The sequence below is a fragment of the Euleptes europaea genome, chromosome 2 (genome assembly GCF_029931775.1).
Source record: "Euleptes europaea isolate rEulEur1 chromosome 2, rEulEur1.hap1, whole genome shotgun sequence".
Taxonomy (NCBI): Eukaryota; Metazoa; Chordata; class Lepidosauria; order Squamata; family Sphaerodactylidae; genus Euleptes; species Euleptes europaea.
The window spans coordinates 9,723,569-9,748,613 of record NC_079313.1 but is presented as its reverse complement, the minus strand read 5'-3'; the positions used below and the strand labels follow the sequence as shown (position 1 = coordinate 9,748,613).

The following is a 25,045-nucleotide window of genomic DNA, read 5'->3' as shown; positions in this document are numbered from 1 at the left end:
TCACAGATATGTTAAGCACACAGAGAAGCATCAGACTTACTCTGCTCATCCCATGTTACTTGCTGTGTTTGCTTTGTGGGTCGTTCTGAAGAAACAGCGCTCCATAATTTTTCCTGTTGTAATAAGCCTTGCATTTGGATTGTCCATGTGCCATCATTCTTTTCTGTTAAAGCTTCCAAGCAACAGTACTGATCGCCACGGGGGTGGGGGTTACCTTAACTTCTTTTGTCTTTGTCCCACTGACTCTGCTGAGCCTTGGGGCAAACTTTTCTTTTAATCAGTTTAACTGAGTCTGGGCCCATAACCTTTGTTGGCAGATATGTTAAGTACTCACACAAGCGTCAGACTCACTGATTAAAGATGAAGTTGCTCTTTATTGAGGAAACTACATTTTAGATAGGAAAGCTGAGAGACAGAGCCTCTAGCTGTCTAACTATCTAAGGAGGGAGAGGGAGGGAGTGATGTCATCAGAGAAGAAAAAGGACATTGACCCTGAGAGTATCAGTCTGAGGACAGTCAAGAGGTGTGAAAAGGGTGGAAAGGCCTGTAGCCTTACAACCCTAACTAACTGACCACTTGCTCACCCCCTGCTGGGTCTCCTCATCAGTTCCTTTGCATGCTAGACATTGCAACTCTTCCAACAAACCAGACACTTCTCTGGCTGCGGATCATGGCTCGATCCCTTTTCTGAAGCACACCTTGAGAGACAAGAAGCTTGCATTTTTAAAAAACTTTAAAAAAGCAAAGAGGGTGCCCTGCTTAGCTCTTTGGTCCATCCCACAGATAAGCGCTGCACAGCGAAAGGATGCAGATGGGCTCAATTTGTGTCATGCATATGGCTCATTGGATCCAGAAGCCCTGGACCCAGGGCTTCCAAGCCCCGGGGGGCACCTGGAGATCTCCTGGGATTACAGTGGATCTCCAGTTGACAGGGATCATTTCCCCTGCAGAAAAGGACTGCTCTGGAAGGTGAGCCCTTATAGCATTATACTCCCTTGAGGTCCCTCCCCTCCCCAATCTTGGCCCTCCCCACCCAAATCTACAGGTATTTCCCAACCCAAAGTTGGCAAACCGACGTTCCCACACTGCTGTGCTAGTACTCCTCTGCATTATCTAACAGGCATGACAACATACACTCTGGGATCACCACCAGGGATAGTTTTTAATCAGGATAGTCAATTGAGCAAGGACATCCAATATTTTACAGAACCAGAGAGAGAGAGAGAGAGAGAGAGAGAGAGAGAGAGAGAGAGAGAGAGAGAGAGAGAGAGAGAGAGAGAGAGAGAGAGAGAGATCATTGGCTTCCAGGCCAAATCCTGCTCAGGGCTTCCCGACAGTGGTTCCCAAGCCTGTGATCGGCATTTGTCACAACCGAACTCCGTGCTCCTTTCAGGGCAGGTGGGTGGCGACGTGAGCCACCTTTCCTGGAGGAGATAATTCTGTGCTAGGGATTGCAACCCAGAACACTCGTTCCCTGCAAGGAAAAGCAAAAGAGGACGGGATCTCGTAGAAAATGCAATTAAAGAGAGACTTGATAGAGGCTGATAAAACTTCGGATGGGGTAGAAACAGTGAACTCTCCCCCTCTCTTCTCCCACAATCAGAAACGTCCAGTGAAGCTGCGTCCAGCGCTGACAACCTCTTTTCACACAACACATGACAATCTTGTGGAACCCAACTGCTGTAGAGACAGGCACTTAGCTGAGAATGCTGTTTAGAGGAGTCAGACACACTCATGGGGCTATTAGTAGGTTGCCAGCTCTGAGTTGGGAAATATCTGGAGATTTTGAGGGTGGAACCTGAGGAGGATGGAGTTTGGGGAGGGCCGGGACTTCCATGGGGGTATAATGACATAAAGCCCACCTTCCAGAGTGGCCAGGTGAACTTATTTCTGTCGCCTGGAAATCAGTTGAAATACCAGGAAATCTCCAGCCACCACCTGGAGACTAGGGGAAACACAATCAGGATTTTTTTAAACAATTAGCATAAATAGTCCAGCAAGATATGCAATATGACAAAAGAAATTGTCCAATGGATCACATAAAAACAATATAGCTGTCCATGAAAGACTTTCCTGTATTTCTCGGTAGCTGGACACAAAATGTCAAAAAAGAGGACCACAGCGAGGAGGTGCCAGAGGAGGTGCCCGGACGTGTCGTCTAGATCATGCACACGTTTCGCACATGGCTTCATCAGCTACACATATCAGAAAAGTTTATAACAATCATATCAATTTCAAAGAGGGACCGAGAGGATTTCTGTATAGGTCTCCAAAGCATATATCTCCAAAGCTTATATGCTTTGGAGACCTATACAGAAATCCTCTCGGTCCCTCTTTGAAATTGATATGATTGTTATAAACTTTTCTGATATGTGTAGCTGATGAAGCCATGTGCGAAACGTGTGCATGATCTAGACGACACGTCCGGGCACCTCCTCTGGCACCTCCTCGCTGTGGTCCTCTTTTTTGACATTTTGTGTCCAGCTACCGAGAAATACAGGAAAGTCTTTCATGGACAGCTATATTGTTTTTATGTGATCCATTGGACAATTTCTTTTGTCATATTGCATATCTTGCTGGACTATTTATGCTAATTGTTTAAAAAAATCCTGATTGTGTTTCCCTTAATCTTTGTACATATGTTCACTCTTTGCACTTACCTGCACCTTTATAAATTTATCTTGTGTTGATATTACTTTGTAGTGCTGTTTGGATCTTTTCCATCATCTATACAGCACTGAGCCTTCATTCTCTCCAGGACCACCTGGAGACTGGCAACCCTAGCTATTAGCCAGACTGGTTACATGGAACCTCCATTGTTAAACATAAGAACATAACAAAGGCCCTGCTGGATCAGACCAAGGCCCATCAAGTCCAGCAGTCTGTTCTCACAGTGGCCAACCAGGGGCCTCTAGGAAGCCCCCAAACAAGACATACATAAGAACATAAGAAAAGTTCGTAACTTGCTTAGCGTGTGAACTGCCAGCATGTGAGTATATGTTTTATACTACATTGTATATAAGCAAAATCTGTCCTGTTTTATGCCCTGATGCTTTGTTCTATTGTTGTTTATTATATGGCATAATTATGTATTTAGTGGTCCCTGAGGAAGGCTTCTTAGCCGAAACAGAGAGATAACCTGGACCTCTGTAAAGAACTACACCTCTTGAATGGAAAAACCACAAGACGCTGAATAATCAGTATATTTGATTTATTTAATCTTGTCAATGTACAAGTGAATTTGCTTTCAAATTGACCCATGTATATCAATGTATATACTACTTTGAAAGTATCTTTTGTATTTATGTAACTTTGAGTGGATATGCTTCAATAATACCACTACTGTTACAAATCTTAGTGTTTCTGCATTTTATGCTGCTGCCTCTGTTTACTAAGAACCTGTAGGTTGGCAACCCAAGTAGTGGTTAAGAGTAGCAGACTTTAATCTGGAGCACCAGGTTCGATTCCCCTCCCCATGAAGCATGCTGGGTGACCTTGGGCCATTCACAGTTCTCCCAGAACTTTCTCAGAACACATGGAGGCAGGCAATGGCAAACCACCTCTGAACGCCTCTTGCTTTAAAAACCCTACGGGGGTCACCATGAATCATCTGTGACTTGATAGCACACACACACCTTGGCTCACAGAGGGGTTACAATCCTACGCAACAAGCCAAGTAACGAACAAAGTTGACGGCACTTTTGGATTGCCAGAGTGGAAAGGAAACCAGAGGAGGGAACCTGCAGTCCAAGGTGGGGTGTGTGTGTTTGTAGTGGTGGCTGGTGGGCTCCCCCCATTTCATTTTGGGACCCCTGCTGGGAGCTTTCTGATGCAATCAGGCAAAAGAGAGGTGTAAACCCTCACCCAAATAGCAGCGCCACGTGAGTCTCTTTTTCAACCGGATGCCACCAGATCGTAAAAAGTCACGATAATTTTTGGAAGGGCAAATCTGGAAGGGCAAATCTGGCCTTTTCTTTTTTTCCTTTTTTTTTTTTGAAACCCAGAGAAATCCCCCAAAAGCTTTACCAGAAGCATTAATATGAGCAAGCTGCGAGAAGCCAAGACAGACCCTCCATTTTCTCACGGGGAGGGGGGGGGGACAAGCAGAAGGATTAGCAGCCACAGCCAGACATGAGCAGCCGGACCGGACGCAAGCCAGACGTCTGGGCAGCCTGGGCGGTTCCAGCACGTAAATTGAATCAGACACGTTCCTGTTTGCAGCTTCGCAACCCGGCCATTTTGGGCACGGTCCGTTCGCTCAAAGGAGTTGCTGAGGAAACGCCCCAACACTCCAGAAGAGAAAGGAAGAGGGCAGATCTCCTCGCAGGTCAACGGTTGGGCTGTGACTCCCTGCCTCTACACCTGGAATGGTTTCCACCTCCCAGGCCCGTCTTTTTCCGTCTTCTTGGGCTCCGTGCTGTCTGCGGCCTTGTAGCAGTAAACGCCAAAGAGTTTGTATTTCTTGTCCGGAAAGCCCAGGTTGCGGACTCCGGCCTCCCTGCCTCCGCACCGCGACCGTGGGTTGACGATGGGGTACCGGATGCTGCCGTCGCTCACCCAGCCGGCCTCGCACTTGTCCAGCAGTTGGATCTTCCAAGCGGCGTAGAGCTGACCCACCTTGGCCACCACGGCGCCGTTCTTCTTGCAGGCCTGGACAGCCTCGGGGAAGCTCAGCTTCCGATAGGTCTTCAAAAAGTAGACCTTGCCTGAAAGGGAAGGCGGGGCGGGGAGAAGCGAGTGAGGGGCAGAAGGACTGAAGAGTCATTCTCATGAACTGCAAAGTTGCAGTCGGATATAAATGTAGTCTGAAGAAGCTATCACAATATCAACGCGAAACAAGATAACAGTCCAATAATCTTGGGCTGTGCACGTCCCCAAAATGTAGGGCTGTTTGGTGGACTTAAATACAGGTGAAAACCCCTACCCAGCCGGCAAGCCTACTGGCTGGCCAGTCACCCTCTCTCGCACTGAGCTAGGGTCGCCAACCTCCAGGTAGTGGTTACAAAACAATAATAATACCTATGCCAGAGTTAAGACAACTTAAGAAATTGACAGCATGGAGGCTCATATACTTAATTAAACATCTAAACATTCCATTAAACAGTTTATTTATAAGGCATTAACTTCATGCCCCTATTAAACTAATAAACAAAAATCGAAAACACCGTGTTATATACAATCTGTGAAGCCAAACCCCGAACGAACAACACAAGAGTCAAAAACAAAGGATTACAATCCTATACAACACAACTGAGAATCGGGCAAAGCCTTGAGTTCCTGTAGTGTTAGGACCCAATAACAACCGTCCAAAGCCCGTAAGTTGGGTTCAGTACAGCGCTGCTGTTTTTCTGTGGGTGCGGAAAGTCCCGACAAAGTCCGGAGGCAAATAGTTCCGAAAAGAGAGCATTTGTGACTAGTCCTGTCATGTTCTGAAAAGCTTCATTAGCTCATTTCAAAGTTAGCTGATTCCGGTGGCAACTGAAGATGAATTGTATATTGTGCAACCGGTAAGCCACCGTCAAGCCTGAGTTGTGTGTTCTATACACAGACTGTAGGTACGCTCACTCCTTCTTTCTTGGGGCAGTCGTACTACTTAGGTAGTAGCTGGAGATCTCCCTCTATTACAACTGATCTCCAGTCAATAGAGATCAGTCCCCCTGGAGAAAACGGCCACTTTGGCCACTGGACTCTATGGCATGCGGAAGCAGACGGCAGAGAGGTTTTCATTTTGCCAGCTCGAAATGTTATTTACTTTTAATTTGCTGCTGGCCCTTGCAGAAATGGTTTTTAACCATGCTTTCCCCCCACAGCTATTTTCTTTTTACATTGCTGTTTTATCGATTTGGCCGGTTATTGATTACATTCATTTCATAATGTACTCTTTGCTGGCTACAGCAGAAAGGAAAAATCTCAGCAGCCTTGGTTTAAAATTCTGTCTAGTCTATTTTTATCCTGCCCTTCCTCCAAGGAGCTGAGGGGACGGTATACAGGGTTCTCCACTCCCCATCTCACAACAACCCTGTGTGGTAGGTATGGCTGAAAGATTTCTTTTGAAATCAATTGACTTATCGGGGCAGTTGCAGGAATTGGAACACAGATCTCTCAGAGTCTAATCCAGCACTAGGATATATCACAGCGGCTCTGTTTGAACTTTTATCATACCTTTGTGCTTTTTTGAAAATCTGTTCTCATAAGTCACTTTAGAAATATTTTATAAGATATTTTTTCTAAGCCAACTACTAAAGTACCAGATGGGGCTTTTTCAGGGATAATTTTGGGGGTCTGAGTGCTAAAGCAGCCCCAGCGATGTGGCACTTCCGGAAGCGAGCAGCTGGGTGGATTGGCAGGCAATGGCCCACCCAAACCACCCACCTGGCAACCCTAAACCCACCTGAGTCCTTTGGAGAGAAGGGCAGATTTTTCCCCCCAGCGTGGTGTAGTGGTTAAGAGCGGTGGTTTGCAGTGATGGACTCTGATCTGGAGAACCGGGTTTGATTCCCCACTCCTCCACATGAGCGGCAGAAGCTAATCTGGTGAACTGAATTTGTTTCCCCACTCCTACACATGAAGCCAGTTGGGTGACCCTGGGCTAGTCACAGCTCTCTTAGAGCTCTCTCAGCCCCACCTACCTCACATGGTGTCTGTTGTGGGGAGGGGAAGGGAAGGTGATTCTAAGCAAGTTTGATTCTCCCTTACGTGGCAGAGAAAGTCGGCATTTAAAAACCAACTCTTCTTCTTTGCGACAGACCCTGGACAATTCTGATTCTCCCCCTCCCTCCATAACAGACTATGGAGCCCAAGCTAACCTGGTCTCCTCAGAATATGGAAGCTAAGCAGATTCCTCCCTGGTTAGGACTTAGATGGGAGACCACCCAGAAGGCCAGGGTTGCAGCGTGGAGGCAGGCAATGGCAAACCACCACTACTCAACTCTTGCCTTGAAAACCCCCTTGATCGGGTCACCATAAGTCGGACGCAACTTGACAGCACCTGCCTGCCCCCCATAATTTAACAAATGGGACCCAAGCAACTTCAGTAATATATAATTAGATAAAGATTCAGACAAACACATAAATGGGTTTAACTTATCATGGGCAGAGAGGAGGAGGAGGAGGAGGATGAAGAAGAAGTAGTAGTAGTAGTAGTAGTGGAGGAGGAGGAGGAGGAGTTGGTTTTTTATACCCCGATTTTCTCTACCTTTCTCTCAAAGCGGCTCACAATTGCCTTCCCTTCCTCGCCCCATAACAGACATAGAGTTGCCAGCTCCAGGTTGGGAAATACCTGGAGGTTTTTACTGCAGAGCCTGACGAGGGTGGGGCGAGGGGAGGGGAGGGATATATTGCCCTAGACTCCAATTGCCAAAGTGGCCATTTTCTCCAGGGGTACTGATCTCTATCGGCTGGAGATCAGCTGTAATAGCAGGAGGTCTCCAGCTATTACCTGGAGGTTGGCAACCCTAAACAGGTAGGTGGGGCTGAGAGAGTTCAGAGAAAACTATGACTAGCCCAAGGTCACCCAGCAGGCTTTGTGTGTAGGAGCAGAGAAACCAACCCGGTTCACCAGATTGGAGTCCGCCGCTCATATGGAGGAGCGGGGAATCAAACCCAGTTCTCCAGATTAGAGTCCGCCGCTCTTAATCGCAACTCATGGCGTTTGGGCCACAGATAGAATAAAGGCCTCTCTCCCTCTCCTCCACCCATTACAGGTTTTATTACTAAAGGACCTTGACAAGCTGCTTATAACATACTGCCTGTCGTATAAATCTGGCAGGCCTGCTGGTTCGGCGGCTGTGTTCGGCTTCTGGCAAACGACCGGCAGCCGCTGCTGCAAACCCCACTTGGTCCAGGCAGGGAATCATGAAAACTATCCAAGTTAGAGGAGGGGGAGGAGGCGGAGGAGCGAGCTACGTCCTCCTCTTCCATTAGCAAATCTAGTTTAAAAATATGATTGTGCCACATCCTCCATTCATCAGCTAGGTCAGTGGTCGGCAAACCGCGGCTCAAGAGCCGCATGCGGCTCTCTGGCCCTTAGAGTGCGGCTCTGGAAAGCGCCCTCCTCCTCCTCCTCCCCCCTTTCCCTCCCCTCACAGCGTGGCCGGGTTTTGCACGCGGCGCTCAAGGGCCGGCGGAGCCAAGGCGGGCGGTGGCAGCCAATCAGCGGGCGGGATTTTTCGTGCTGGTTTTGGCTGGCGGAGGAAGGAAGGAGCCCAGGCGGCGGCGGTAAGGAGGAGGAGGAGGAGGAGGAGGAGGAGGAGGACGTTGGGGGCTGGGAGGCGAAGCCATGTTTGATTCATTTGTACTCTCTTTTTGGGATTTGTACTCTCTACATGCACATTTTTCCCATCCAGATTCTCAAAACTCTGCATGGGGGTGGTTATTGGCCATTATGAATGGGAGGTTTTGCCTTGGATTTGCCACTCAGATGCACATTTTCCCCATCCAGATTCTCAAAACTCTGCATGGGGGGGGGGCGTTATTGGCCATTTATGAATGGGAGGTTTTGCCTTGGATTTGCCATTCAGATGCACATTTTCCCCATCCAGATTCTCAAAACTCAACAATAAGCCCCCCTGCAGAGTTTTGAGAATGCAGATGGGGAAAATGTGCATCTAGAGAGCGGCAAATCCAAGGCAAAACCTCCCGTGCATGAATGGTTGTTAAAAGGCATTTTGGCTCTCAAAAGAAATCTCAATCGTTGTACTGTTGATATTTGGTTCTGTTGACTAATGAGTTTGCCGACCACTGAGCTAGGTCAATTGATTTCAAAATCTTGCCTCGACTAATTGAGAAGGATATTGGGAGGAAATGATGTCATGCAATGCTGCAATGTCCCTTCCAGTTGTAGTGACGCCACCACATCATGTGACACTCTAGGAATTTCCCCAATCTCTATGGTTTTTACCATAGAGTTTCAAGGAAATCCTAGAGCATCATGCGACCCGATTATGTCACAGCCAGAAGTGATATTGCGGTGTGACATGAGTCCATTTCACCAGATTTCCGCCCTCCCACCCAATCTCACAGGCAACACTAACTCATTCCTCTGTCCCTTACCATTAAGGTTGGAAGTAAAGCAGAATGCGTCATAATGCTCGTCATCTTTGTGCCGGTATCCGTAGTTCCTCACTCCAACAGGGGTCTCCTTCTGCCCACATTCCTCTCTGGGCTTGGAAATGGGGTATTGCACCGACCCATCCTCTAACCAGCCAGCGTTGCACCAGTCCATCCCTTCCAGCCAGGCCTCGTGCAGCTGGTCATAGGAAGCCAGGATCCCATCCTGCTCCAGGCACGCTTGCTGTGCCTCGTGGAAGTTCAGGGTGTAGCGGCCCAGCCGTGGGTGGTACGGGAAGATCACCCCTAAGGGAGACAAGGATGAGAATTACCTTGAGGGAAAGAAGAAGAAGAAGAAGAAGAAGAAGAAGAGTTGGTTTTTATACCCCACTTTTCTCTACCAAAAGGAGTCTCAAAGCGGCTTACAATCACCTTCCCTTGCCCTCCCCACAACAGACACCTTGTGAGGTAGGTGGGACTAAGAGAGTTCAGAGAGAACTGTGACTAGCCCAAAGTCATCCATCAGGCTTCATGTGGAGGAGTGGGGAATCGAACCTGGTTCTCCAGATTAGAATCCGCTGTTCATGTGGAGAAGCGGGGAATCGAACCCGGTTCTCCAGATTAGAATCCGCCACTCTTAACCACTATACCACACTGAGCCACCAAGCCCAGCATCCTGCTTCCAAAAGTGGTCAGCCAGATGTCTCCAGGAAGCTTACATTATTCCACCCCAGGGTGTGGTGATGGCTGCCAACTTGGAAGGCTTTAAGAGGGAAGGGGACGTGTTCATGGAGGATGGGGCTGTCCATGGCTATTAAGTCAAAATGAATACTAGTCATGATGCATATCTGTTGTCTCTAGTATCAGAGGAGCAGGCCTATTATATTAGGTGCTGTGGAACACAGGCAGGACAATGCTGCTGCAGCCATCTTGTTTGTGGGCTTCCTAGAGGCACCTGGTTGGCCTCTGTGTGAACAGACTGCTGGACTTGATGCGCCCTGGTCTGATCCAGCATGGCTTTTCTTATGTTCATGATGCATGCCTATTCTCTCCAGGGTCAGAGGAGCATGCCTATTATATTAGGTGCTGTGGAACACAGGCAGGATAATGCTGCTGCAGTCATCTTGTTTGTGGGCTTCCTAGAGGCACCTGGTTGCCCACTGTATGAAGAGACTGCTGGACTTGATGGACCTTGGACTGATCCAGCAGGGCTTTTCTTGTGTTCTTACATTCTTATTTTAAAATCTTGTTGTAATGGACTCCGCCTCATTTCTTGCAGGGCTTGTCTCTGTATCTGAGTAATATCTTGTTTTTAAAGAACTAGCCAGCATCTTATCAGATGTATACCTGCTTTCAAGCAACCACCACAGGGCTTCCCCATCTGCAAAGAGCCCAGTCCAGAGCAGCAACTCATGCAGGGACACAAACAGGCACTCTCCCTGACGGGCCACTTGTGCAGATGCGCTGACGGAAACCTTATGCCATTTAATGAATTCCTTTCCGCGGCACTCGGCAGTTTGATGGCTTGTTTGGGGATTACAGCAGTATCAGCACCAGAGGCGGACAACGTCCAGGGGAAATCTCCCTTTATTGCAGCAAGCAGCTTCGGTGTCCTCTCCCCGCAATCCAATCCTAACTCAATCTTGCAATTTAACACCAATCCCCAGCGGAATCGGATATTAACTGTGTCCGGCGGGAGAAGCACAAGGCAGGGAGAGAAGGGGACCATCTACTGGCACAGTTTTGCCCAGCACAATATAGCGGGCCTGGGTTTTGGAGGAGGAGGAGGAGGAGGAGGAGGAGGAGGAGGAGGAGGAGGAGGAGGAAGAAGAAGAAGAAGAAGAAGAAGAAGAAGAGATGGTTTTTATATGCCGACTTTCTCTACCACTTAAAACAGAATCAAACAGGCTTACAATCACGTTCCCTTCCCCCCCCACAACAGACACCCTGTGAGGTAGGTGGGGCTGAGAGAGCTGTGACTAGTCCAAAGTCATCCAGCAGGCTTCATGTGGAGGAGTGGGGAATCGAACCCGGTTCTCCAGATTAGAATCTGCCGCTTATGTGGAGGAGCGGGGAATCGAAGAAGAAGAGTTGGTTTTTATATGCCGACCTACTATACCTTTTAAGGAAGAATCAAACTGGCTTACAATCACCTTCCCTTCCTCTCCCCACAACAGACGCCTTGTGAGGTAGGTGGGGCTGAGAGAGTCCTGAGGGAACTGTGACTAGCCCAAGGTTACCCAGCTGGCTTCATGTGGAGGAGTGGAGAAAAAGAAGAAGATGACGAAGATGATGACGGAGAAGAGTTGGTTTTTATATGCCAACTTTCTCTACCTTTAAGGAGAATCAAACCAGTTTACAATCATCTTCCCTTCCCCTCCCCACAACAGACACCCTGTGAGGTAGGTGGGGCTGAGAGTCCTGAGAGAACTGTGAGTAGCCCAAGGTCACCCAGCTGGCTTCATGTGGAGGTGAAACCAACTGGTTCACCAGATTAGCCTCCGTCACTCATGTGGAGGAGCGGGGAATCAAACCGGGTTCTCCAGATTAGAGCCCACCGCTCCAAACCACTACACCACGCTGAGATATTTCCGAAGCTCTCCTCGTCCAAATGTATACCCAGAATGTGGAGTTCAGAATTATTTGGGCTTGTTTCCAGAGGGAAGCTGGCACACTAGGAACCCTCTGTTCTTCTGTTTATTTCCAAATTCTGGACAGAGCACTGGGAGTGAGCCAAACTTGTGCTTTTCAGTAGTAAATTTGTCTCTTCCCCACCCAGAAACCTTATTTTAGGAGATAATCTGGAGAACCAGGTTGGTTTCCCCGCTCCTCCACATGAAGCCAGCTGGGTGACCATGGGCTAGTCACAGCTCTCTTAGAGCTCTCTCAGTCCCACCTACCTCACAAGGTGTCTGTTGTGGGAAGGGGAAGGAAAGCCGGTTTGATTCTTCCCTAAGTGGTAGAGAAAGTCGGCATATAAAAACCAACTCTTCTTCTTCGTTGTCTTCATCATCATCTTCGTTGTCTTCTTCTATTTGAAAATGTCTAGATGGCCGTTCTCCTTCTCCCTGCCCTCATGGACCTCATGCCCTCATGAGAGCCAGTGTGGTGTAGTGGTTAAGAGTGGTGGCTTGGAGCAGGGGAGTCTGATCTGGAGAACCGGGTTTGATTCCCCACTCCTCCACATGAGCGGCGGAGCCTAATCTGGTGAACTGGATGTGTTTCCCCACTCCTCCACACGAAGCCAGCTGGGTGAACTTGGGCAAGTCACAGTTCTATTAAGAGCTCTCTCAGCCTCACCTACCTCACAGGGTGTCTGTTGTGGGGAGGGGAAGGGAAGGCGATTGTAAGCTGGTTTGATTGTCCCTTAAGTGGTAGAGAAAGTCGGCATATAAAAACCAACTCTTCTTCTTCTTCCTAGTTCTATGGGACAGGATGTTGGGAACTATTTCACAGAGGGTTTCTTTCCAGCACCTCCAGGTAACTGCAGCTGATTCTCTCATGGGAAACAGTCAGCTCCTCTTTTACTGGCTTTCTGGCCTCCCCCCTTCCATTTCTTTCATTGCTCCCTCTACCCACCCCCCACCCCCGCAATGGGGGAGCGTGTCTGAGGTGCTTTATCGTCGCTCTTATTGACTTTTATGGCGGCTGAAGGTTTACGTGTCAGCGGCTAATAAAACCGGGAAGATGGATTGCAGAGAGCAGATTCGTAAAACATCCCGACTGGAGGAAGAGAGTATGGGGTGGGGGGGGGGGGAGGCAGTTTTCACAGGGAGGAATAAGAAATAAATAAACCCCTACCAGAGCGTAGGGAGGGAGCAAAGCCCCCAGTGGGACCTTTCTGAATTTGTGCCCTCACGGACCCCCCCCCTCCCCCAGACAGCTCTTCCAACTCATTTAAATTAAAATCAGCTAGAAATTTATTCTTGCCTCTTTACATGCAAATCCTGGGAATAGGAAAATTACAGTGCCTAGGGGAAAGACGGACCCTGGATGGCCCAGGCTAACCCAATGTTGTCAGATCTTGGATGCTAAGCAGGGTCAGCCCTGTTTAGTATTTGGATGGGAGACCACCAAGGAAGTCCAGGGTTGCTACGCAGAGGCAGAGAGCCAGCATGGTGTAGTGTTTAAGAGCAGTGGACTCTGATCTGGAGAGCCGGGTTCAATTCCCCGCTCCTCCACATGAGCAGCGGAGGCTAATCTGGTGAACTGGATTTATTTCCCCACTCCTACACTTGAAGCCAGCTGGGTGACCTTGGGCTGGTCACACTCTCTCAGCCCCACCTACCTCCCAGGGTGTCTGTTGTGGGGAGAGGAAGGGAAAGTGATTGTAAGCCAGTTTGAGTCTCCCTTAAGTGGTAGAGAAAGTCAGCATATAAAAGCTAACTCTTCTTCTTCTGTTCATCTTTGCCCTGGCCTGGATGGCCCAGGCTAGGCTGATCTCATCAGATCTCAGAAGCTAAGCAGGGTCAGCCCTGGTTAGCACCAGGATGGGAGACAATCAAGAAAGTCCAGGGTCGCTATGTAGAGGCAGGCAATGGCAAACCACCTCTGTTTGTCTCTTGCCTACGGAGCAATCCTGGGGGGTTGCCATAAGTCAACTGCCACTTGACAGCACCTTCTACCACCAAGTGAAAGAACAAGGTAACTCTTGGAGGAGTCCCAGCAGTTTCTGCATGAGTCGCCGGGACAGAAAGAAAACATTTCTCCTTGCTCTCAGCACACAATATTTTTTAAAACCTCTATCACACCCTTTTGAAGCCCACCCAGCATCTTAGCTGGCCATGGCTCAGTGGTACAGTATGTGCTTGGCATGCAGAAAGTCCCAGGTTCAATCCCTGGCATCTCCAGTGAAAGAGACTAGGCAAGTAGGTGATGTGAAAGACCTCAGTCTAAGACCCTGGTGAGCCGCTGCCGGTCTGAGTAGACAATACCAACTTTGATGGACCAAGGGTCTGATTCAGTATAAAGCAGCTTCACGTGTTCATTAAGGGCCCCCGGTTCAGGATCAAGCACCTGATTTGAATGTAGAGTGTTCTGGGTTCTAGTCTCATCCCTGCTGTTCAAGGGTCTCATGAGTGGGGAAAGGCCTTTCTCTGCTGGAGACACTGAAGAGCTGCTGCCAGTCAGTGCAGGCAACACTAAACTTGACAGACCAAGGGTCTGGTCTGACTTAACACTGGGGCAGCTTCATAGGTGATTACATAGTTCATGATTTACGTTTTCGTGATATTCCAGATCTCCATTACATTCATGCGAGCCTTTCCCTGCACTGATTTTAAACACCAAATCTGCCTCCTATTCCATCTCGCACATGAAGCTGCCTTATGCTGAATCAGACCCTTGGTCCATCAAGATTGGTATTGTCTACTCAGACTGGCAACGGTTCTCCGGGGTCTCAAGCAGAGGTCTTTCACATCACCTACTGCCTGGTCCTTTTAACTCCGGGGTGTCAAACATACAGCCCCGGGGCTGGATCCGGCCCCTTGAGAGTTCTTATCTGGCCCGCGAGCCGGCCGAGGCAGCCATCCCCCCAGTTAGGGTTGCCAGCCTCCAGGTAATGTCAATAAGTCAACAAATACACTATATTTTAAATATAACAATAAATATTCCTATGTCTAATGCAATCAATGTACAATGCAAAGCCACAGTGCAATAATTACTTAACATATATGGTGACAGCAGCAATAATATCTACAACCCACACAAGTGACTGAAAAACTCCCATGAATGTTTAAAACAGTAAGTGACTGCTGAAGATGTAATGGTTAGCAAGATGTTATTAAAGCTAAATGCAAAAGGTAGGAATCCTCACACATCAGCCGTGTACAAGCCTGTTATGCCGGCTGTAAATGTGCACTCCGTTGTGGACTACTGTATGTATAGAAACTCCCTTAGGAAAGGGAGGGAGGCAGTTGTGAATTTCCTGCATTGTGCAGGGGGTTGGACTAGATAACCCTGGTGGGTCCCTTCCAACTCTATGATTTTATGGCCATTTTTGCATGGTAATTAGCAGTGCGTTCCAGGCTGAATTGCCCCGCATATTTTTTTGAATTTTTCACACTGAACAGTCATTCCGGAAGTGACTGTGAAGCCGGCGCAGACCTGCTTTGCATTAATTAAGAGCCCCTATAACGTGACCTTTTGTGTTTGCTCCGCCGAAGCCCAGAAGAATCCCCTGAAGGAACCATGCAAAACAAAAGCGACGCGTTCGCTATGCACATGCTAATGGCTATGCAAACAGGAACAAAGGAACAGGCAAGTGGGGGGTGGAATTTCTCCTTTTGCGCCGGGACCGTGAATAGGCATTTTTAAAGTTGCATTTTTAAAAAGAGCTGTGAGTGAGCATCAAAACTGACCATGCAAAAATGGCCTATGGTTTTATTCTAAATGAGTTCGACACCCCTGTTTTGATGGGAGATGCCGGGGATTGAACCTGGAACCACGTGCATGCCAAGCAGATGCTCTCCCACTGAGCCACTGTCCCTCCAATCTCTCCTCAATGAGGTGAGGGGGTGACTTGATCCCCTTGGCTTCCCTCACCCCGAACAGCCTCCCGTTACCTTCCAGGTCCAACTTCACCATCCCCGCGTCATCCTCCAGCTCGTTCGTCACCTCGCACTCATAGCGCCCGTAGTCCTGCAGGGTGACGTTCCGGATGATGAGCGAGGCGTCCCCGGCATCGTCCTCCTGCAGGGCAGTGCGGCCCCGGTAGCTCCCGAAGGCCTTGCGCTGTTTGCCCATGGCCACGAAGACGTCCTCGAACGACAGGGGGTCCGCCATCTTGGTCCACTTCAGGCGGATTTCGTCGGGGTCGTGGGCCGACACGTCGTAGTGGAAGCGGCAAGGGAGGACGATCGTCCCGCCGCGGTGGGTCACCACCTTGCCCGGGGCCGTCTGCACCACGACGGCGCCACTGTCATCCTCTGAGGACAGAGAAGGGTGTTAGCACTCCGGGATTCGGAACTTCGAGCTCTCTCAGCCTAGCCTACCTCACAGGGTTTCCCCGGGTATGGTTGCCAACCTCCAGGCAGTACTTATGGGCCAAAATTGCAAGAATATGCATATAATTTTTTACAGGACATATGTTCCATGATTGCTTCATCGTCACAAGATTGCCGTTATTGAAGAAGTTTGAACGAAATGGGCATAAATACCGGAAACCCATCTTTTGTTATTGGCATCTATGGACGTTTGTAATACTCTGACCACTTCTCTTTGAGTGGTAGAGTTTGGACTTTCTTACATATGTAATGAAATTTGTAATTAGGGTTTATATATTGTACAACTGGGAGTATATTCAGATTCATGTTAAGAATCAGATAAATATAGATAATTGTATTTAAGCGGCATATTTTTGCATTTTGGGGCCATAAGTGCTGTTGTGTTTGATTTACCCATTTATTGAGGCACTAGTTTTTTTTACTTTGATTGCTAACCTCCAGGTAGTCCTGGAAAAAAAGGGAAGGCTCCGTGCTGTATAGTAGGTAAAGCAAACCAGAAACAGCATGCAAGAATATTATATAAATACAAATATATTAAGGTGACAAGTGAAAAGGTGAAATAAGCAAAAATACAAACAGAACAAAATGCACAAATATATACAACAAAAAATTCCCAGCCTAGACAATTCAAACAATGGTCAGAAACTGATATAATATAACAAGTTCAAAGGTAAGTATTCAGATCACAGATCTTGAAAAATGCTTGTTCTATATAATCTTGTATTTCTCTTTTGCAGGAAGAAGTAGACAAAAGGCTTGGAAACAAATATCAAGAGTTAATCCGTAGCTTCATTGATAGGACGTGTTGTCTAGATCATGTGACCACATTTCGCTATGGGCTTCATCAGCTATGCAGATCCTTGTGAGGAACCAGTCTGGTCTGTTATGAAATGATACCTATTAGGTGCATTCTATTTCCTCTTTTATTGATTGCATAGCTGATGAAGCCCATAGCGAAACGTGGTCACATGATCTAGACAACACGTCCTATCAATGAAGCTACGGATTAACTCTTGATATTTGTTTCCAAGCCTTTTGTCTACTTCTTCCTGCAAAAGAGAAATACAAGATTATATAGAACAAGCATTTTTCAAGATCTGTGATCTGAATACTTACCTTTGAACTTGTTATATTATATCAGTTTCTGACCATTGTTTGAATTGTCTAGGCTGGGAATTTTTTGTTGTATATATTTGTGCATTTTGTTCTGTTTGTATTTTTGCTTATTTCACCTTTTCACTTGTCACCTTAATATATTTGTATTTATATCATATTGTTCTTACGTGCTGTTTCTGGTTTGCTTAACCTCCAGGTAGTAGCTGGAGATCTCCTGCTATTACAACTGATCTCCAGCAGATAGAGGTCAGTTCCCCTGGAGAAAGTGGCCGCTTTGGCAATTGGACTCTATGGCATTGAAGTTCCTCCCCTTCCCAAACCCCGCCCTCCTCAGGCTCCGCCCCAAAAAACTCCAGCCAGTGGCGAAGAAGGACCTGGCAACCCTACTGAAGAGTCAGTTGAGTTTTTGGCAAAGAAGCTCCTGTTAGGAGAAGACCCTCAGCTGACGCTCCAAACTACCAAGTTCTGCGCCGTTGCTATTAAAATATGCGAACTTTATTAGAGAATTATCGTTAGGATATTTTATAATTTTATCAATTTTAAGGTGATGATTTTAACCAGGGGTTGTTTTTATTGATCTTACAGCTTTATTTGTACAGGCAGTCTGTGATTCTGCAGTGCAAAACCATTGAGTCTGGAAATTTTTGATGTGTTTGCATGTGAGTGCCAGTTGACCGTATTAATAAATTTGATTTGATTTGATACCTCACAGGGTTTTTGTGAGGATGAAATGGAGGAAAGGAGAATGGTATAAGCTCCTTTGGGGCCCCATTCAGGAGAAAGGCAGGGTACAGACGAAGTGAATGAATGAATAGGGTTGCCAGCTCTGGGTTGGGAAATACCTGGAGATTTTCAGGGCGGCGCCTAAGGAGGGCGGGGTTTGGGGAGGGGTATGATGCCATAGGGCCCACCTTCCAAAGCGGCCATTTTTCTCCAAGGGAACTGATCTCTGCTGCCTGGAGATCAGTTGTAATGCCAGGAGAACTCCAGCAAGTACCTGGAGGTTGGCAATACTTGAATGGATGGATGGATAAATAAATAAGAAACAAAGGGTTTTCAAGGCAAGTGAGAAGCAGAGGTGGTTTGCTATTGCCTTCCTCTGCAGAGTCTTCCTTGGTGGTCTCCCTTCCAAGCACTGACCCTGCTTAGCTTCCAAGATCTGAGAAGATCAGGCTATACCATGCCACCTTCCCTCCTGGGTTTTGTAATGTAACTGGGTTTTGGTTGGGGATCAATGTAAAAATTACGTTGCGGGGCGGGGGAGGATGACAAAAAGAAACTAGAAATTTACCAAACAAAATAAGCAAGACAAAAAGGGATGTTCCTTCACATGTGCAAAAATTCAAAGAAATGGAAAAAATGTGTATTTTGTACAACCACCCCATTTAAGTCAGATTCCTATGTTCACATGGGACGTGAATTAAGACCATGGACTGATTGCCCCAAATGGCGCATGCACAATACACCCGACCTCAAAAGCAAGAGTACCATCACGCACCTGAGACATGTACAACCTTTTTCCGGCCTTTCTGGGCAACGGCCAGCTGGCAGAACAGGGTCAGGAGAAGCAGTGTCGAGGTGGCACCGTGAAGAAGAGTTGGACCTCCCGGGAGGATCTAGCAAAGGAGGAGAGTGTACATGACTTTAGGCCCACTCCAGGGGTTTCCTGGAAGCATCTGGCTGTCCTCTGTCGGAAACAGGATGCTGGCCTAGACGGACGCCCCTGGGTCAGATCCAGCAGGGCCCTTCTGACGCCCGCAAAAATATTTCAGCCTCATTTACCGCTGACACAGAAAATGCTGTGAGGGGGTTTCTGGAGCTTAGCTTGGAAAGAAGGCGGTTAAGGGGAGACATGATAGAGGTCTATAAAGTTACGCATGGTATAGAGAGTGTGGACAGGGAGAAGCTTTTCTCCCTCTCTCATAAGACCAGAACGCGGGGTCATCTGCTGAAGCTGGAGGGTGAGATGTTCAAAACAGATAAAAGGAAGTATTTCTTCACACAATGCAGAGTTAAACTGTGGAACTCCTTGCCCCAGGATGTGGTGATGGCTGCCAACTTGGAATGCTTTAAGAGTTGAGTGGACATGTTCATGGAGGAGAGGGGTATTCATGGCTACTAGTAAAAATGGATCCCCCTATTCTATCCAGGATCAGAGGAGCAGGCCTATTATATTGGGTGCTGTGGAGCACAGCCAGGACAACGCTGGTGCAGTTGTCTTGCTTGTGGGCTTCCTAGAGGCGCCTGGTTAGCCACTGTGTGAACAGACTGCTGGACTTGATGGGCCTCGGTCTGATCCAGCAGGGCTTTTCTTATGGAGGACAGGGCTATCCATGGCTACTAGTCAAAATGAATACTAGTCATGATGCATCCCTGTTCTCTCCAGAATCAGAGGAGCAGGCCTATTATATGAGGTGCGGTGGAACGCAGGCAGGACAATGCTGCTGCAGCCGTCTTGTTTGGGGGCTTCCTGGATGCATCTGGTTGGCCACTGTGAGAACAGACTGCTGGACTTGATGGAATTTGGTCTGATCCAGCAGGGCCTTTGTGATGTTCTTATGGGAGGGAGGGTGTACCAGTCATTAGCTGTTCTGCTCCTTAGTCCGTCCAGGACAGCCACCCGTCTTTATGACCTGATTCCTGATCTCAGCATTGCTTGGAAGTTGTAATTTGGGGCAGGGGGCAGGAAAAGATGAACCGAGACTAGCAATTTTGTGAACATCCAGGTCAACTCGGGACTGAATCCAGGGCCCTCTGCTTGCTTTAGGGTTGCCAGGTCCCTCTTCACCACCGGCGGGAGATTTTGGGGGCAGAGCCTGAAGAGGACAGGGTTTGGAGAGGGGACTTCAATGCCATAAAGTCCAATTGTCAAAGCGCCCATTTTCTCCAGGTGAACTCATCTCTATTGGCTGGAGATCAATTGTAATGACAGGAGATCTCCTGCTACTACCTGGAGGTTAAGGAGAAAAAAGACACCTCTGTACTATTATCAGGAGGATGAGAAAACCAGTACAGGAGCAATGCTGCTAACAATGCCAATATATTATAGCTACATATACACTTTACAGTATGTGGTAATGAAACCACCAACAACACATACATTCAGTACAACAGTGGATGTACAAAATTTCCACAGCTCATTTGAATTCCATCTGGTAAGTATCAAATAAATCCTTTAAAGTAATTATCTTAGTCTTTTCTCAAAACAGATGCTGCAAGATGAACAGTCAAGGAGAATACGATCGTTTCGGAGCACAAGGGCTCAGTTCTTCATCAGTTCTTCAAAAGATGCAATGCATGCAATCCTATATCAACATCCATGATATCAGGTTTCAAAGAATAACCTTTTCCAGAATAAAGTGCATAATACTTCCCCAGAGGGGTAAGATGCTGAGTTCCTTCCACTCCTGGTAAGGGCTCAAGTGGCCCTTGTGCTCCGAAACGATCGTATTCTCCTTGACTGTTCATCTTGCAGCATCTGTTTTGAGAAAAGACTAAGATAATTACTTTAAAGGACTTATTTGATACCAGATGGAATTCAAATGAGCTGTGGAAATTTTGTACATCCACTGTTGTACTGAATGTATGTGTTGTTGTTGGTTTCATTACCACATACTGTAAAGTGTATATGTAGCTATAATATACTACCTGGAGGTTGGTAACCCTAACTTGCTTCCTTTGTGCTGGGGGACCTGTCAGGATGGTGGTAGTGGGGGGGAGGGTGTTGGGTAATGGGGACAGGAGCCAAACTAGATCCTCAGACTCACCTGCTGAACCAAAGAGGAAAACCAGATCCCTTCTCTATTGCTAAGTATGGGCTATCAGGCTAATGGGGGAAGGAATATCTTCTCCCATGCTGCCCCTGGTGCTTGGGTTCTCCTCCCAGAATTTCCTAGATCTCCTGGTCCCTTGAATGGCTCTGCCCCTTATCCAATGGACCTCACATGACACCTCTCTCTCTGTGTGTGGGCGCTTTCGTAAATGCTGAATAATGCCCTTTCAATCCACTTTCGATGCACTTTTAACAATTGTTTGCAAGTGGATTTTGCCGATTCACACAGTAAAATCCATCTGCAAAGTGCATTGGAAGTGGATTGAAAATGCATTATTCGGCACGTGTGAAAGTGCCCATCTCTCTCTCTCTCTCACACACACACACACCACATTTTGCCTTAAAATCCTTCCTCAAAACCCGCCTTTTGGCAGCCAAGCTTTTGATATATGGTAATCATTCTGGAATACACCTCCCAAACCAAGCCAAGCCTGAGAATGGGGAACTGACTTCTGTTGGCATTCCTCTGCGGTTTTTAGGCATGGAGTAGGGGTCACTGGGGGTGGGGGGTGGGGGAGGTAGTTGTGAGTTTCCTGCATTGTGCAGGGGGTTGGACTAGATGACCCTGGTGGTGCCTTCCAACTCTATGATTCTATGGTTCCCCCTCTGCTTTCCTCCACCGTCTCCTCCCACTGCCCGCACCAAGACTGGCGGTTTCTGCGGGCAGGCACAATTCTCCACAGAGCAAGGGTTCTTTAATATTTCAATTTCTCTTCTGCAGTTTCTAAACTGGTTGAGTAGAAAGACCCTTGGTCACTGGGCCGGCCAGCTAGGGCAATCCAGCTCACTGAAAAATCCTACTATAGGAAATTATTTTTCTTTGTGGGATTCAGCAGGCAATATAAGGGTCTGGGGTGCTGTATAAACATGCCATAGACAGGAGTTAATAAAGCAAACATCTCATCTGGCGGAGAAAAATGGATTTGCAGAAGTTCTCTTAACCTCAAATGGACTCCGGTCTCCAACTGCCTTAGACACGTTGTGGCAATCCAGAGAAAATTTTCTGCATTCCCCTCCACTTCAATGCACTCTTTTACGATGCAAACTTTCTTTGCACGGGTAGAAAGGCAGGGGAAGCCTGACGCTTCTGTTCCCCAGGGAGGAGAGAAAAGTACACATGAACACATGAAGCTGCCTTATACTGAATCAGACCCTCAGTCCATCAGAGTCAGTATTGTCTACTCAGACCGGCAGCGGCTCTCCAGGGTCTCAGGCAGAGGTCTTTCACATCACCTACTTGCCTAGTCCCCTTAACTGGAGATGCCGGGGGTTGAACCTGGGACCTTCTGCAGGCCAAGCAGTTGCCCTACCACAGAGCCATGGCCCCTCTCCATGGCTCTCCAGCGTCTCAGGCAGAGGTGTTTCCCATCACCTAGTTCCCTAGTCCCTTTAACTGGAGATGCTGGGGATTGAACCTGGGACCTTCTGCATGCCAAGCTGATGCTCTACCACTGAGCACCGGCCCCTCCACTAAAGCCTATTGACTTCACATGAAGCTGCCTTATACTGAATCAGACCCTTTGGTCCATCAAAGTCAGTGTTGTCTACTCAGACCGGCAGCGGCTCTCCAGGGTCTCAAGGTGTAGAGGTCTTTCACACCACCTACTTGCCCAGTCCCTTTAACTGGAGATGCCGGGGATTGAACCTAGGACCTCCTGCATGCCAAGCAGATGCTCTGCCACTGAGCTACGAAACCAAACCCCATCCCCTAATTCTTCCAAAGCTAGTCTCAAGAACTGTGTCTCCTTCTGCATCCCACTGCGACGTATCTCTTTCCCTTGCCACCGAAAAGCCTCTCAGAGATGCAGCTAAATCCCGCCTCCCCGTCAGCATCCCTGGGAAAGTGGTACCCAGCTGAACTGAAGGATGCTCTCCGGAGACGTTGCAGCAATGTTGCACGATCAAGGTGAATCGCAAACTGTAAGACAACCTTGCACAAAAAAAACCCCCAACAACTCACCATTTCTCCTTGAAGGGGGACGGGGTGTCCCAGCCCAGAAGTAGCTCTCAGGTGCTGGAGAACTTGAGACTGATGCAGTTTGGGGGGAGGGGAAAAAAGAAACCCGGCTCTCACGTTTCTCCTTTCCCTCTCTCCCTATTTTTTTTATTTCCAGTACATCAGGACGAGGTTGATGAGTTGCAGAATCCCTTCTGGCATCTTGCTCAGCAAAAGTGCAAGGGAGCCAGAGGCTGGTGCTGGGGGAGGGGGAGGGAGGGAAAACAGCTGCTTGCAAGAGGCGAAAGTTGCGCAAAGGGACTGGTGGCAAAGAGACGGTTGCAACTACTGCATTAAAGGAGGCTGCAATGGGACCGGAAGGAGGGATAAAGCCGGGGTGGGGGGGAGAGAAGATCATTTTAAAGGGGAACTTTGCAAATCCTTTTGCCTGGACGGGAGCCGGGCAGAGCTGCTGAAGAAGCAGGATTGGAGCCCAGGCCAGGCCCAGAGGGAGGGGCCATGGCTCAGTGGCAGAGCATCTGCTTGGCATGCAGAAGGTCCCAGGTTCAATCCCCAGCATCTCCAGTTAAAGGGACTAGGCAAGTAGGTGATGTGAAAGACCTTGACCTGAGACCCTGGAGAGACAATACTGACTTTGATGGACCGAGCGTCTGATTCAGTATAAGGCAGCTTCATGTACTTGAAGGGCTGTGTACTTGAAGGGCTGTCATATAGAGGAGGGTGCCGAGTTGTTTTCTGTTGCCCCAGAAGGTCAGACCAAAAGAGTTTCCATCTACATTAGGAAGAAGTTTCTAACAGTTTGAGCGGTTCCTCAGTGGAACAGGCTTCCTCGGGAGGTGGTGGGCTCTCCTTCTCTGGAGGTTTTTAAGAAGAGGTTGGATGGCCATCTGTCAGCAATGCTGATTCTATGACCTTAGGCAGATTAGTGGGAGGGCATCTTGGCCATCTTCTGGGCATGGAGTGTGTGTGTGTGGGGGGGGGAGGTAGTTGTGAATTCCCTGCATTGTGCAGGGGGTTGGTCGAGATGACTCTGGTGGTCCCTTCCGACTCTATGATTCTATGTGTTCATGTATTCCAACGCAGGCACAAATTTGGGATTGGGTGGCAGATGGTGGGACCTTTCAAGCCCCATCTCCACCAAGCTGTCCCGGCTTCAACTTCAAACCCAGCTTCTCGAGACAGCCAGCTTTGCTAGTCTATCGGGTTTCCCCGTCTCTGCCTTCTCCTTTCGGGCTGCATCACAAGCAGCTATCCAGTTTCTCGGGATCAGTCCTCTCCCATTTCAGCTGCAAAGGGGGGGGGGGATCCACAGGTGTTAGAATCCTGGGGGATCTCAATGCAAACACTCCATTTCCTCTTTGTGCAGCCAGGGGTTTCCGCAGCCAGGCCGGCTCCTCGGAAACATGAGGAATGAGAAAGATACTGCCTTGGGTAGATAATAGTATATAGTAAGGTCCTTTCATTAGCAACTTGCTATGGAATTTATGCTCACAAGGACTACTGACAAACAGAGGGCAAAGACGACACATAAGGCCAGCTGGGTGACCTTGGGCTAGTCACAGCTCTCTCACCCCCACCTACCTGACAGGGTGTCTGTTGTGGGGAGGGGAAGGGAAGGTGATTGTAAGCTGGTTTGATTCTCCCTTAAGTGGCAGAGAAAGTTGGCATATAAAAACCAACCCTTCTTCTTCTACTACTGTAATAACAGCCGATTCCCCTGAAGAAGCCCCCTGGGCAAAACGCGTAGGGAATTTTTATTCTGAGTAATAAAAAAATATTTTAATCTATTTTGCACCATTGGCCTTGGCCTTATTTTTATTTCCTGTTACTGGTGCGGCCCTTTTATTTCTTTTGACTCACACAGTGTGACATGGTACTACGGCTCAGCTGGAATTCTACTGCTTTCCGTTTAGGAAGAGACGGCAGAAGGGTTTCTGTAGATTACGGTTGCCAAACCTGTTGAATTTCTGCCTGCTCCTGCAGCTTTTAAAGTCGCAATTCCCAAATGTGTTCTATATGTGTTCTTTCGTCCACTCCAGCACGATACTTCTGATGGGTTCGCCTTCCATGAGCATCAACAGCTTTTCA

At 48.0% G+C, this 25,045-nt stretch overlaps 1 protein-coding gene across 1 annotated transcript; it reads right to left on the bottom strand.

Moving 5' to 3' along the window:
• Positions 1 to 4,356: 4,356 nt before the first annotated feature.
• HAPLN4 (hyaluronan and proteoglycan link protein 4) lies at positions 4,357 to 24,829 on the bottom strand. The gene is made up of 5 exons (XM_056867745.1): positions 24,818 to 24,829; positions 18,667 to 18,784; positions 15,612 to 15,974; positions 9,052 to 9,354; positions 4,357 to 4,706 (listed from the first exon to the last, which is right to left on the bottom strand). The coding sequence occupies exons 1-5, from the start codon at positions 24,827 to 24,829 to the stop codon at positions 4,357 to 4,359; spliced, it is 1,146 nt and encodes a 381-aa protein (XP_056723723.1).
• Between the last annotated feature and the right edge of the window lie 216 nt (positions 24,830 to 25,045).